General features: G+C 45.4%; 1 protein-coding gene across 1 annotated transcript in view; it reads right to left on the bottom strand.

Annotated features, from left to right (window-relative positions):
- Nucleotides 1-79: 79 nt before the first annotated feature.
- The window catches only part of LOC126489801 (60S ribosomal protein L10a-like), a 16387-nt gene continuing 1763 nt past the window's right edge, over nucleotides 80-14703 (bottom strand). The window contains 2 exon segments of the mRNA XM_050124333.1: nucleotides 80-766; nucleotides 12433-12487. Of these exon segments, the coding sequence (XP_049980290.1) occupies nucleotides 102-766; nucleotides 12433-12487 (720 nt within the window). The 3' untranslated portion in view covers nucleotides 80-101.

The following is a 14703-nucleotide window of genomic DNA, read 5'->3' as shown; positions in this document are numbered from 1 at the left end:
CTCCTCCTCCTCCTCCTCCTCCTCCTCCTCCTCCTCCTCCTCCTCCTCCTCCTCTTCTTCTTCTTCTGGGGGGGGGTAGCACGAAGGTTTATTGGGGCATCCTAGTAAAGACGCTGGGGCTTGCCTATGGTGCTCTTGATATACAAAGCCCGGACATTTTGCCAGTTCTTCCTGAGCAAGGACACCAAGAAATTGACAGCCAAGTGGATGTTGTAGACCAGCTCGTTGTCAGTCATCTTCACGTGGCCGACAGCGACAGCCAGACATAGCACCTTCTTCATCTGGAACTTGATCGTGGACTTCACCTCGTCCACTTTGGCCACCATGTTTTCATTGTGTGTCAGCAGGGAAGGGAACTTGCCAGCCTTGTTCAGGCCTGGGCCCAGGATACGCGGGATCTGCTTGATCAGAGACTCAGAGGCCAGAAAGGCGGCATACTTCTTGGCCAGCTTTTTGACCAACTTCTTGTTCTTATTGAGCTTCTTCAGTGCCTCGATGTCCATGAGGGGGATATCCATGGCCTTGGCCTCATCGCAGTGCTGCTGGTCCCCCAGGACTCACACCAAGAACTTGGGGCGAGGGGTGGACTTGAGCCTGACAGTGCCCGAGAAACGCTTGTCCTTCTGCGGGTCGTAGTTCTTCAGGCTGATCTTCAGCTCCACCGTTTCCAGAAACTTGCGGCGTTTGCGCTGGTTCCCGTGCAGGACCTCTCGCACCACCTTGTACAGGGTGTCGCGAGAGACTTTGCTGCTTATGGTTGCCCAGGCTGCGGGAACAGGAAGGAAGAGCCTTCTCTTCTTGAGCCTGGATTTCTCCTCCTATTTATTCTCTCTGTCTGCCAGCCCCACCTGTCCTTTCTCTGCCTAACTATTGGCCGTTCAGTTTTTTATTAGATCAATCAGTTGCCCTAGGCAAGCAAAGTGAAACAAATACAACACATCCCTATATAATTAAGCAAATGCAGCATAAACAAAAGCAGCACACCTTTGCACAGTTAGGGTGATATTCTGCAGCATAAGCAAACATAACCCATCATTGCCTACTTAAACCATTTTCTCTGTGTCTCTCTGTCTTTCTCTCTCTGACTCTCCGGCTCTCTCCCCTGCTTCATCTTTGCATCGTGTGAATCTAGGGTCTCTCCCAGGGCAAGGATTCCTTGAGCCCAGAGTTGTTCTTGCTGACCTATATCACTTTTTGTGAACCAAGAAGGGTCCTAGAGGAGACTGATGCGCTAGAGGCTTCAGGACTCAGCTACCTCGAGACTAGCAGCCAGGAGTCAGTCCTTTTTCATCCAATTATTGTTCTTCCCAAACTTGTCTTTTGAAACTCTGCCCGGTGCCGTGCACAGAGTTAAATGTAAGAACAAATGAGGTACACAGACTCTCGGTGCAATTTTCTTAGGCCAAAATTACAGTGTAGACTTGTACAAATAGCTGTGGTAACACAGTCAAAAAGATTAGCCTTGCCCAAAGTACAGAGGCTCCATAGAAGTTCCGGGTTACAAACCAGAGACACGACAGATATGAGCAAGGGTATGCCAGGAAGACATAGATGTACGGAGGTATAAAAAGGGGGCCTACACAATAGGAGGATGAAAGAGGATAAAAGCCATGTGACAGAGAAGTGTGAGGTTGGTAGGAGGTCAGCTTTGATCATGAGCCAAAGAGCTAGTCGGCAAGGTCCCCGTGGAGTATGTACCGAGCAATCTACCCTCCAGCACTTGGGGCGTTAGGAAGCACTTCCCACTGCCCTCATTGGCCAACACAGTCAGGATGACAAAAGACTAGTGAGGAGCAGGCTCAAGTGCCCCTCCTCATTTTGTCTTAGCAAAAACCGAACATCAGTGACCACACCTCTACATGGCCACTGTGACGTCCCAAATGGTCTGTTCTGGTCCGGGTGTTTGTTCCCTCTGTAGACTTGAGCTCTGTAGCAATCACCAGGAGACTTTGGGGACTTTCCTCTGAGCTGAAAACACTTGAGTATTGCCTAGTGCCAGCGCTTGCCAGGACTCAAAGTCTGGAGCCATCCATAAACTAGGTCCAGCCACATAACTGCTATGAGCCCCCGCTCCCTTTAAGCTAACAAAAACCATGCTTGTCTCCCAGCCAAAAAGAAAAGGAGGAAAAGTCCCTATCGTCATTCAACTGCGCCAACTTCCGATTTTTTTCCTAGTCTGCTACCGTTTCTTCTTCATTGTGTGCTTTTGGTTTCCTAGCAGCTGCCAACACTCCCTGCAACTTGAGTAGCAGAGCTGAACAGTCGTTGCCCAGGTGTATGCCAGCCTCAAAGCATAGGCGTAGGAGGGCACAAGAAGAGGGCATAGCAGGACTCCACTCCTGCCCAAGAGCCAGAGGCATTTACGAGGCTGGCCTGGAGAACAAGCCCGTGGCCTTCTCTAAATGACCACTTCAAACCTTAGGTGGGGTCCTTGCAAGCCCATGCTTCAGAGTTCACAAAGGAAGCCGCTTGGCATGAATAGCTGTACTTCATGTGCGTGCTTGTGGAGGTCAGAAGCTGACGTAAGGCGTCTTCCTCGGTTGCTTTCCATTTTATATTTTGAGGCAGTCCCCCACTAAACCCGGGGCTCACCAGTTTGGCTGAGCTAGCTGGCCAGTGAGTTCTAGGGATCCACTTAGCTCTACCTCCCCATCCCTAGGATTAGAGGTGATACCACCATGCCTGGTTCTTTACACAAATGCCAGACGTCTAAACTCAGGACCTTGCTTGCACAGCAAGTATCATATTGACTGAGCCATATCCCTAGTTCTGCATTGTGTTAAGTGCTGGAGATGCATCTGGGGCCTTATCTATGCAAAGCACACATTCTACCTCTGAGCTCTACTCCAGCCCACCGCTCCTTTTTATGAATGAATTCGACAGCCTTTATTACACAAAATGGGCATGTTTGTGTGTCTACTCCTCCCGCTAGCTGTGAAGTATGCTGGGACCTCTCTGAAGAGCTCCTACCACACCGTTGATTCTATACACATCTTTTGTTTGCATTTAATAGTGAGTAGGAAAGACACGAAGATAAAATGCTATTTCGGGCACCTGGGGCGGAGGGTTCTGGGGATCTCAGTCATGCCACAGCTCCCTGGGTCAGCCCCAATAGGACCAGGGTACATGAAAGCAGTTAGACAGAGGCACAGCGAGGCCCGCCAGAGCCACAGGGGGCTCCGGCGCTAAGACACAGTGTGAAGGTCATCTTGAGAGAGAAGGTCCAACCAATGTCTCGGCATGAAGAGGGAGGGGTGTAGTCGGACTTTTCTTTGGGCCTTCATCTCACCAATAACAACATGGAAACTTATTAATTATGAAAGCTGGACCGCTACTTTAGGCTTGTCCCACTGGCTCTTATACCTTAACCTGCTTCTATTAATCTATGTTTTACCATGTGGCTTTTACCTGTCTTTCATTCTGTGTGTCCAACGGCCTCTGAGTCCCAGTGGTATCTCCTGTGCACCTCAATTATCCCTCCTCCTCTTCCTCCCTCTGCCTGGAAGGCCCGCCTATAGCTTCTGCCTTGCTGTTGGCCATTCAGCTTTTTATTACACCAATCACAGCAATATACCTTCACAGTGTCCAAATATCCCACAACAGAGGGGAGACTCAAACTAGCACAAAGTTAGGGCTGACAGTCAATGCTAAGCAGATGGTACTGGGATCCTCCTGGCCTGGAAGGCAATGTGCTACTAGTGAGTCAGAGGATACTCTCCTCTTGGCCCCTTTTACTGTGTATTATTCCAGACATACTCTGTTCCTTCTTGATACAGCTTTAAAAACAGTGTTTATGCAATGGAAACCATTAGGTTGTTAGTCTGAACAAGGATGGAGATGAAGGACATGAGATTCTTAATTCTCTCTCTCTCTCTCTCTCTCTCTCTCTCTCTCTCTCTCTCTCTCTCTCTCACACACACACACACACACACACACACACACACACACANGAGGAGGCGGAAACCTTTTTTTTTTCCTATTCTCAATAAAAAAAAAGAAAAAAAGAAGAAGTCTAGAGTATGCACACATTAAGAAACCAAACCTAAAAATTCATGGGACAGAAGGAAGTTATGTAAAATCTGTGAATGAAATTATAACTGAGAATTTACAAAACCTAGAGAAAGAAATAGACATCCACACACAGGAACGCTTTACAATCCCAAATAGACATGATCGGAGAAGAACCACCTCACAGTATACCACAGTCAGGATGTCCAAAAAACAAAGAAAAGAAAAACGACTAAAAGCTGTAAGGGGAAAACACCAGTTAACACGCAAAGCAGAAATGTCAGAATAAGATCAGATCTGTAATAAACAACCGAAACAGTCAAGAAAACATGGGATGATTTATTTTGTTCCTTGAAAGTAAATAATTGTTATTCTAGATTGTTATACCCAGCAAAATCATGTATGAAAATCAAAGGAGAAAGAAAAGTATTTAAAGAAAACCACAAGTTAAGCAATGTGTCGCATCTAGGACAACGTTAGCAAGCTCTTTTAGAAATACAAAAAGGGTTTGCATGTGAGAACAGGGGAAGAGACAGGTGAAGAAAGCAATAGATGAACACAGGAGAACTAAGAAAGAATTGATTGTGTCTCAAGGAGCAAGCTACCAAGCATCCAACAAGACCAGAAAGGGGTGGGGTTGCCAGTTATCCAACTAACAAGAACCAACAGCAGATTCATAAACAATAGTAAACATTTTTAATTATAAGCTAGAACACAAACGGCCTTAATTTACCAATTAAGAGGCTCTGACTAGTAAACTGAATTAAAAATGCCATCGAAGTATCTGCTGTCTCCAAGAAGCTAAGACATCCACAAGCTGAGGGTCAAAGGTTGAAAAAATCAAACCACTAAACTGAGAACAAGGACGCACAGTAACGCTCATCTTTAGTAAACTAGACTTTAAGACAAAATTAGTCAGAAAAGATTAAACAGAATGATTGCATATTAACAAGAGAAACAACTTCTGAAGAGGACATAATATTATAAATGTTTATGTCCTGAACTTGGGAGCACCCAAGTTTTAAATAGTATAAAAGTCATAAAAGACCACCTAGGTCCAGTCACAATAATGAAAGATTTCATGACTGACCCCATGCTATTAATTACTTCTCTCATGTGATAAAACACCATGACTACAGCAACTTATGGAAGGAGCTTATTTTGGCTTATGGTTCCAGGGAGTTAGGAGTTCATTGTGGATTGGAAGCATGGCAGCTTGCAGCAAGCGTGGCGGAAGGAGCAGGAAACTGAGATCGTAAATCTCAGCCTTGGACTAAGATAAGGTAGGATGAAGACAGATGAATTTTAATACTGACAACTTAAATAGGATTGGTGGGTGGAACAAAACTAGGAGAAGTAGCGTGAGTGCCACATGCCTAAGAGGATGGGGGAAAAGAAACAGAAATCTTTGTCACCATTGTTTTCAGGCTGACTCTAGCGAGCTCTTCCTACGTGTAACTGCCCTCCCTCTCCCTCACACAGTCTCTCTCTGCTTTATGTTCATTGTGTGCACCATTGGAACATCTTAATTATTGACCTTGAACCATCCTTTGATGTTTTATATGTTCTCTGTTAATGAGAAATAATAAAATCTAAGATTAATGGCACAGCCATTTAAAATGATAATGTCACACAAGTCTTACTAGCTAAAGACAACCTCTATCTGGAGGAAAAGGACGGGGAACTCTAGAACAAGAATTTCAGTTGGTTTGAATAATCGTTGGCAAGAAGAAAGAATCAGATTCACTCAGACTACATTAAAGAAGTGAACTAATTATTAAAACAAGCAACAAAGTTAATAGAATATGTTTCAATTCTTATAGCCATCTGGCAAAGCTGTGTATATAGTTAAACCTTTACTGAGAACACTTGACAAAGAACGTAGGCATCCAGCCTGACCTATTTCTCTCTCTCTCTCTCTCTCTCTCTCTCTCTCTCTCTCTCTCTCTCTCTCACACACACACACACACACACACACACACACACACACACACACTTCTTCTACAGCCCAAGCTGGTATTGAACTCATTACATGGACAAAGATGACCTTGAACTCTGGACCTTCGCACCTCTAACTCCTGAGTACTGGGAATACACATGTGTCCCACAATGCCTTGTTGGGGCCTGAAACCCAAGTCTTCATGTACACAAGCACTCCACCAGCTGAGCTACATGCCAGGTCTGCTTCATAAGCCCTTAAATTATCAATTGTGTGAGAACTTTTCCTTCCCCTTCGTTACAATAGTGGCAGCAACAGGTGAGTGAACCACAAAGCTACTTTTTTGAAAGTCTGTAAAAGTGTGTGTTTGTGTAAGTATTGTGAGTGTTTGTGTGTATTTGTATGTATCTCTGTGTATAAGTGTGTGTTTGTGTGTGTGTAAGTGTATTGTGTGTTCATGTGTGCATGTGTATGTGTGTGTGAGTATGTAAGGTATGTAGGCCAGAAGTCAACATCAGATATCTTCAGTTGTTTTTCTACCTTATTCTTTGAGACAGAGTTTCTCTTGGAACTGGGAGCTCACTGATTGGGCTAGACTGGCTGCCCAGCCAGTCCCAGAGTTCCTCCTTCTTCATTTTCAGAGTGCTGGGACAACAGAAACATGTCTATATGTGACTTTTTCAAATAGCTGCTGGGAACTGAACCCAGGCTCCAATGCATGCACAGCAAGCCATTCATTGACCAGATCATTCCCCTAGCTAGCTCTGGCTAGAGAGTCTAGCCTGATCCATGAACTCCAGGTCCCAGGGAGATATCCTCTCTCAGAAACCATGGTACCAAGGGCTGAAGAAATGGTTCAGTGGTTATCTCTCCCAGCGAGGGTTCAGTTCTCAGCACCCCATGACGGCTTGCAATTCTCCTTAACTCCGGTTCCAGGAGAGCCAACACCTTTTTCTCTCCTCTGCAGGCCCTGTACTCACACAGTGCACACGCAGACAACACACACATACATATAAAATAAGAACAACATTGACTTCTGACCTCTAAACTCATGCCCCCCCACATTGTACCTGTAGGCACATGACAACACCCTCACCCCTACACACCCACACACACACAAAGATATTGCTTTCAAAATAGTTAAAAAGAGGTGGAATTTTGATAGGGTTATCAATGTTCTTGGTTTAAAAAATCAATAGCAACCTGTAGCAACAAAGCCCTCTTTCTCGGAAGAAGGAGAAACGTGGCTTTACGTACCTGTTATCAGGCGTTGGCCAGCCTCTTTCCTGTTAGAACCCGGGCCTCCCCAGATCCACACCAGCATCGGTGTTTATTCTCAGCACCAACAAGTGGAAATGTAAATATCTTATCAAGAGCCGGCCGCTGCTCAGTCCCTCAGCCATTTCACCCATGACTTTCCTTAGCGTTTTAGACTCGCCCGGAGAGGTCTCTAGTGTTATCTGCCACAAGAGAGAAAAAATAAACAACGCACGAAATACATTTAAAACATCGGTAACCTATCCCAGGTGGCGGCAACAGGATCTGAGGTCAGCCTGAAACACACGTGACTCTGTCTTAAATAACAAAAAATAAATAAATAATGTTTTACACATAATATCCATGCGTAGCAGGCTCTCCTATCATTAGGGAAATTAATAATTAAAACTCTTTCTTTGAAATGGTTGTTCTGGTCCTTGAGTCTCTCTAAAAATGCCCCCCCCCTTTTTTTTTAGCACAGCTGCGCACATCTGTAATCCCAGCACTGAGGAGATGGAGGCGGGAGCATCTGGGGTTCAAGGTCAGTGTGGTCAACATAGTAAAAAGAAATGAAAAGAAAATAGCTTTAGTAACACTATTTTATCCACTTCATCCAGGTGTAGTTACTAGTCTATTTTATAAATAAACAGACTTGGGCTCTGAGAGTTCAATGGCCCCTTAGTGAAGATCCAAGCCCCTTTAGTCCTGGCTAGGCCCCTTTCCATATTGCCACTCCATGATGTCCCTGGAGTATCATGGAGACTCCAGAGAAGAACTGAGGAGGTTCAAAACTTGGCTACTCTGATTCCTGCACTGGAGGGTGGATTTTCTCCACGTAACTCTTTCAAGGGGTCTGTGATCTTCCTGAGCTTGGGTGTCTCTCTGGACCTCACGCCTTGGAACCAACACCACTCCTTTCTGAGTGTGGCGGTTAGAATGAGAACGACCCCATAGGCTCATATGTTTGAGTATTTGGCCCCCAGTTGGAGGAACTTTTTGGAAAGATTAGAAGGCTTGGCCTTGTTGGAGAAGGTTTGTCGCTGGGCTGAGGAAGCCTTTGAGATTTCAAGGCTCATACCATTCCCAATATACCTCTCTCTTTGCCTCTTGTTTGTGGATCAAGATGTGTTCCCTCGGCTGTTCCCGTCACCGTTGTGGATTCTAACCCGCTAAAACCACGAGCCAATAAAACGTTTTCTCTTCTAAGTTGCCCTGGTCATGCTGTTTTGCCATAGCAATAGACAAGCACTGAAGCCTTTCCCCAGTTCTGGCCAGTCATTGGGCTTTCCTTCGGACCCACACCCGTTTCTCCTTCCTTCTGCGTCTGTCTACCACATGGGTGCCCAGTGATGCCTCCCCATCTCCTCCAGCTGGCATGGCTCTAGCTGCGTTTCAGAGGGGAGACCAGCTCCACATACTCCCACCTTCCCACGAACAAAGGGAAGTACTCCAGTTCCCTGGGCTCTCTGAATCTTTGCATCCGGTCAAGATGACAACTTCCCCGTATAGTGACAAAGGAGACCTGACTTCACACAGCTATTAGGTCCTGGGTGTATTTATTAAAACACATGCATATCCTAGCACAAATATGAAAGTCCAGGATAGTTTGAAGGTGTCAGTTCCCTCCTTCGACCATGTGGGTTCTGGGGTTCAAATTCAGATCATCGAACCTGGCAAAATTGCCTTTGCCCACTGAGTCATCTCACTAGTTCTGGGCACAGTGTGTTTTTAAAAGGAAGAAAAAATATTCTAGGCATTTTTCACCACAAGGTAATGGCAAATGTTTCAGGAGACAAATCTATTTGCTCTGATTTAAATACCATCCAGTGTATATATTTACTGAAATATCACATGCACCTATGATGCATAAACATAAATATTCCTCCCACAGTGAGAATTCACTCCATACACTCAAGTCAAATAGTGGAAAAGCATCTATAATAACAGCACCAAGTCCAGCTCTGGCTAATGCCCGAAGAGGAGCTGTCGAGGACAAAAGATTTGACCAAACTATATACATCTCAGGCTTACGCCTTCCACAGATGCTGTCAACCTTAAATCTCTTTCAGATCCTGGTCCAAGCTACACTTTGAGTAATTTAAACAGAGACTGGAGACTGTCAGTCTGGCCACACAGGCAGATGGGAGATTTATACAGTGTAGATACTGCAGCTTGCCAGAATTATTATAAGCACACCAGTGATGTTCTTTTTGGATAGTTGTTACCCAGGGTCATCTTGCCCACTTGCTTTTCTCAAGAAGAGGACCAGGAGATTTTATAGCAGAACAGAAATGAACAATGACTGTTACCCTACCCTGCCCCCTTTAAGCCCCTTACAGCAACCTGTGGATCAACCTGTGGATCACGGCCCACAAAGGGATCACCCAAGAGCATATTTCTGATGGTCTTAGGAACTGAGACACCGTTCTTCTATCCATCTCCTGGAGAGTCCGTCCACACACAGATATGCCCATATATAAAAGTACCTGGAACTGTATTACAGGATTGCAACATTGAGAAGGTTGAGAATGACAGCCTTAGAGGCGTGTTCTCTGAGAGAAAAGGGGGCTTAACAGCTGGTTGTAAATTGGGGTTGCCTCCTTCATTACGGGAATGAAATCTAATGTTTGGTCAGTCCTGATGAACAAACATTTACATCTTAGCATCCTAAACTGTGCTTGTCTCTAACAAGCCTGGGTAGCACATTAACTACCATAGGGTTTCGTGGAGGCAGCACTCCTTCAGCTAACTGTTACTTTGTATGACTGAATGCCTCCTAAGCAAATCTATCAGTAAATCATCTATAACATCAATTCTATTCCTTCAAGTTTCTCCTACATCACGTGGACTAGGGGCATGTTTATGTTGCTATTTTTAGTGACTTTAAAAGCAAAGATATTCAGATCTGCATATGTAGCTTCTGTTTCCCCACCTCCTCAGAGGAGGCAGGTGGCTGAAGGGAAAGGATCTGGTGACACAGGTCTTCATTAGGAAGCGTTTGCTGGCTGAGTGCCAGGCTCTATTCTGAGTGCTGGCAGTGCCGTGACCAGCCAGGCAAGACATGGAAATCTCTCTAATGGGTCGAGACAGACCAACAACGTGGGTTGCGTTTCACAATGAAAACTAAGGTAACTTTCATTACATTCAAACAACTCATGAAATATTAAACTTCCCTTTCAGGCCACCCCTGAAAGCCAATGAGTCTTAAGGCGATTCTCACAATATATGAGCTAACAAATTCTTAGGATCAGACTTGGGTTGCTTTTCGGGGTGCTGTAGAGTATGGCAATGGCATCTTTGACACAGGTAAAGAAAGAGCAAAGGTAGATGGCATAAGGCGTCCCTTGTTGTTTGTGAGGATTATACCCGATTCTTAATGCCACTCTGAGTAGTCTATTGTTGTTACTAGCCCGGAGGTACAACTTAAGGAAACAGGTGAAGTCGCATGGGTTTCAGGTGAGCAGGGTTCAGTTGAGTCCAGAGAGTCCAATTGTTCTCTGTCTGCCTGTAAATAGGAGATCACTAAAGAATTCAAACACATAGTTTGGAACTACTGGGCACTGCTTTAAACCCTTGAATCTTAGATCTTGCTTGTGTAAGTCAAGGAATTAGGGAGCATTATTGGCTTAGGGAACGGAAGGAAGTAGGGCAAGTCAGTTCAAGCTAAAGTTTGTGCAAACATTGATGATTGACAACGAAAGAGAAATGGCACAGCCTGTCAGGAAGGCGTATGAATAGAGTCATTTGTGTATATTCAATTCTCTGTTTGTTTATGAAAACAGCTCTGTGTGTGTGTGTGTGTGTGTGTGTGTGTGTGTGTGTGTGTGTGTGATGCATTGGGAAGCTAGCCCAGTTAAAACATTACGCCTCCAGAATCTTTTCTGTGACTTTCAAAGCAAAACATAAGCAAGGGACCGCCACACCGCTCTGTCCGTCCTGCCCATGTGCTCAGCTGACCTAGGTTCCTGGATTCGTGCTCCCCTTCCCCGGCCCCATGATAAGAAGCCCACCATCTGTGTCATCCTTCCTCACAGTGCTCTTCAAATGTGCCACAGGAAAGTATCCCTTAAGCAGAGCTAATCTCTGGGGAAGGGTGGGTCCAAGGGACCCACCAGGAACAATGCAGAGGAGAAAGGCAGGAGGATGGGTGGGAGTAGGGTGGGGTGAGGAGCCAGTTCCACTTCCTGCCATTGCTGCATCAGCCCCTGTAGTCACTGTTCCGATTCTCTGGTCCTGTGGACACTGCTTTTTCATCCTAGGACTTTATGTTTTATGAAGGCTACATGGAGTTATGTCCCATAAGCCTTCCACTATGTGTGTGTGTCTGTGTGTCTGTGTGTGTGTGTGTGTGTGCTTGCACGTGTGTGGGCGTATGCACTCATGCCTCTGTATGTGCCAGAGGTCAATGTCAGGTGTCTTCTTCTGTTGCTATCTGCCTTGTTTGTTGAGACAGGCTCATCAATTCAACCAGGTCGCCTGGACAGTGAGCTCCAGAGATCCTCCTCTCTCCACCTCCCTAGTGTTGGGATTACAGGAGCAGGTCAGCATACCTGTATTTTTATGTGGGTGCTGGGAATCTGAATTCAGATCCCATGCTTGTATTGAGTCATCCTCCTGGCCTCCTATTACCCTCTCTGTCATCTGTCCATAAACTTTCTCTCCATTTCAGAAGCAGAAGAAGCAGACAGTGGTCATCACACAGGGGCAAGCATAGCCCCACACGGGGCAGGAGACCCTCAGGAATCCCTCTTGTCCTATTGTGTCCCCATTGCTTCTTGCGCCTATTTCTTTCCCTTCATTTCCCTCCACTGGAAATGAAATAACACTGTGACCATGGCCTTGTCATGGTGGATGGAAACACAAAGATTAGAACTGATTACACTGTTTGGGGTTTTCTGACACAGTTTACACAGAAACCAGCCACATCTCCTGTTCTAGTCAGAGCACTTAAAGTCACCCTCACTCCTGTCATCTGTCATCTGTGTCTTTCTCCAAGCAAGCATGGGTTAACAAACAATGCCAGACACTAACTATTTCCCATTTGGAAGACAGGGAGTAAGATTTGATTCCTTGTAGGTTATAGCGCTCATATCTCGGAGTAAGCTGTCATCCACTTGACCGGTCAGAACTGTACTACTTCAGGCTACCCGAGGAAACGGTGAGATAGGCAAAGTTCTTTATTTATTATCCTCTCTTGTCTACCACCCCACTCTTCCTCCACAACCCACCTCCGCCTGTTCCTGCTGTAGCCAATTCCACAACCTTCACATCTGGAGGGTTAAACTGGGCCGGAGCACATCTCAGGTTAGGCAGACCAGGGAGTCTGGGGATTACTCAATTCCAGCTCTTTTTTAAATGCTAGATTAGATATAGATCACGGCAATGGTAGAAACAGATGTCAAAAGGGTTTCCATTCGGAAAGTCAGGGAGACGGGCACACAGGAAGTCTTTGTTCTGTTCAGCAAATGTCCTGAAATCCTGGCCCATCTAAAAATAGAATTAAGATAAGACGGAGAGTGGAAAAGACACCAGGTGTACTCTGGTCACATGCATGACTTCACGTCCATGTATACATACACATCAATATGTGTGCACAATTATCACACACACACACAAGACAAAATGGCAATAGTGAAGAATGCAACTGGTGCTGACTGGGTAAAGGGAAGGTGTGGGGCCTGTAGTCCAGGGATCTAAGAGGGGAAGATGGAGGCTCAGGGTTTTGCATGGACAGTTCTGACAATCACAGGCTCTATCTCCTGACAGATAGAAATAGAAAACATTGCTTCTTTTTGAGATGGGAAACTGCTACGAATTTGTAAAACAAATCCTACTCCATCTTTACCCAATAAAATGTGGCTTTCCTCCGCTGCCATCTGGTCCGTGAAGATGTGATCTCGGAGCGAGGCTGTGTGCGGGTGATGCCAACTCTTGGTGCTGACGGTTGCATTTGGGAAGCACACATCAGCTGAGCCGTTCTTTTGCTTGGAACATGGCAGGTTTGCTACCAGTCGAGTGGAAAGATGCAATTCTTTGTGATTATGTCGTTTAGTGCAGTCACCCAGACACGTCCCCAGTGGGCTGCCCTTTGTACAGACTTGAGGCTAGAATCACAGATGTTCATGCAGCTATTCTATAAAATTAGAACTCATTTGCAGGAAATGCCGTGCGTGCTGTGTTGTTAGTTTCTATCCTCCTTGCTGTGAGAAAAGAACTGGCAGCCGCCTCTGAAGGAAGGAAAGAGGGGCTTACAGTCTCCTGAGACAGCCCACTGTGGTGGAGAAGACACGGCGGCAGAGTGGAAGCCCGCAGGTCACACTGCACCAGTGGTCAGGAATCAGAGAGAGAGGTGGATACTAGTGTTCCATTTGCTTTCTGCTCTTTATCCACTTTGGGAGCCTAGCCCACGAAATAATGTTTTCTTACACTTAGGGTAGGTCTTTTTTTTTTTTTAACCTCAATATAATCTAGATATTTCCTCACAGACATGCCCAGAGTGTTGTCTCCCAGGTGATTCTAGATTTTGTCAAATTGGCAATCAGTATTAACCATCTAAGTCCACCCTTGCCAGGCAGCAGTGGTACACACCTTTAATCCCAGCACTCAGGAGGCAGAAGCAAGCAGATCTGAGTCTGAGGCAAGCCTGTTCTACAGAGCGAGTCCTAGGACAGCCAGGGTTACACAGAGAAGTCCTATTTCAAAAAAACAAGCAAAACAAAACAAAAACCAGAAAACAAAATAAATAAGTCCACCCATTATCAACTTGATTGTCTAAACGTGTTGCTTTCAAGTCTGAATTTTCCATACCTTGCCTTGGCTCATGGTCATTTCATACTGCAAATTTGTTCAGTCCAACTTTAAGAGTCTCCATCATCTTTAACTATGCCAACATTATTTTTTTTATTGAGAAAAGGAGAAAAAAAAGTTTCCGCCTCCTCCCAGCCTCCCATTTCCCTCCCCCTCCTCCCATCCTTCTACCTCTCCTCCAACTCCTCTCCCCCTCCCCCCACTCCTCTCCCCCTCCTTCTCCAATCCAAAAGCAGTCAGGGTTCCCTGCCCTGTGGAAAGTCCATGGTTCTCCCCCATCCGTCCATGTCTAGGAAGGTGAACATCCAAACTGGCTAGGCTCCCACCAAGCCGGAACATGAAGTAGGATCAAAACCCCGTGTCATTGTCCTTGGCTTCTCATCTGGAGGCATTACCATCCCTGACTTCAAACTCTATTACAGAGCTACAGTAATGAAAACACTGTGGTACTGGCATAAAAACAGAGAAGTCGACCAATGGAATCGCATAGAAGACCCGGAATTTAATCCACAAACTTATGAACACCTCATTTTTGATAAAGGAGCTAAAAGTATACAATGGAAGAAAGAAAGCCAACATTATTTTTTAAAAAAGTACAAGTATAACGAAGCTAAAGAAGAAGGTGAACCCAAGAAAAAACATATAGTTATCCTCTTGGCTAAGGGAAGTAGATAAAATTGCCGGGGACGAAA

This window comes from Alexandromys fortis, unplaced genomic scaffold (genome assembly GCF_014885135.2).
Source record: "Alexandromys fortis isolate MF-2015 unplaced genomic scaffold, M_Fortis_MF-2015_v1.1 scaffold_22, whole genome shotgun sequence".
Classification (NCBI taxonomy): domain Eukaryota; kingdom Metazoa; phylum Chordata; class Mammalia; order Rodentia; family Cricetidae; genus Alexandromys; species Alexandromys fortis.
The sequence above is the reverse complement of the archived record's forward strand: the minus strand, read 5'-3'. Positions and strand labels throughout refer to the sequence as shown.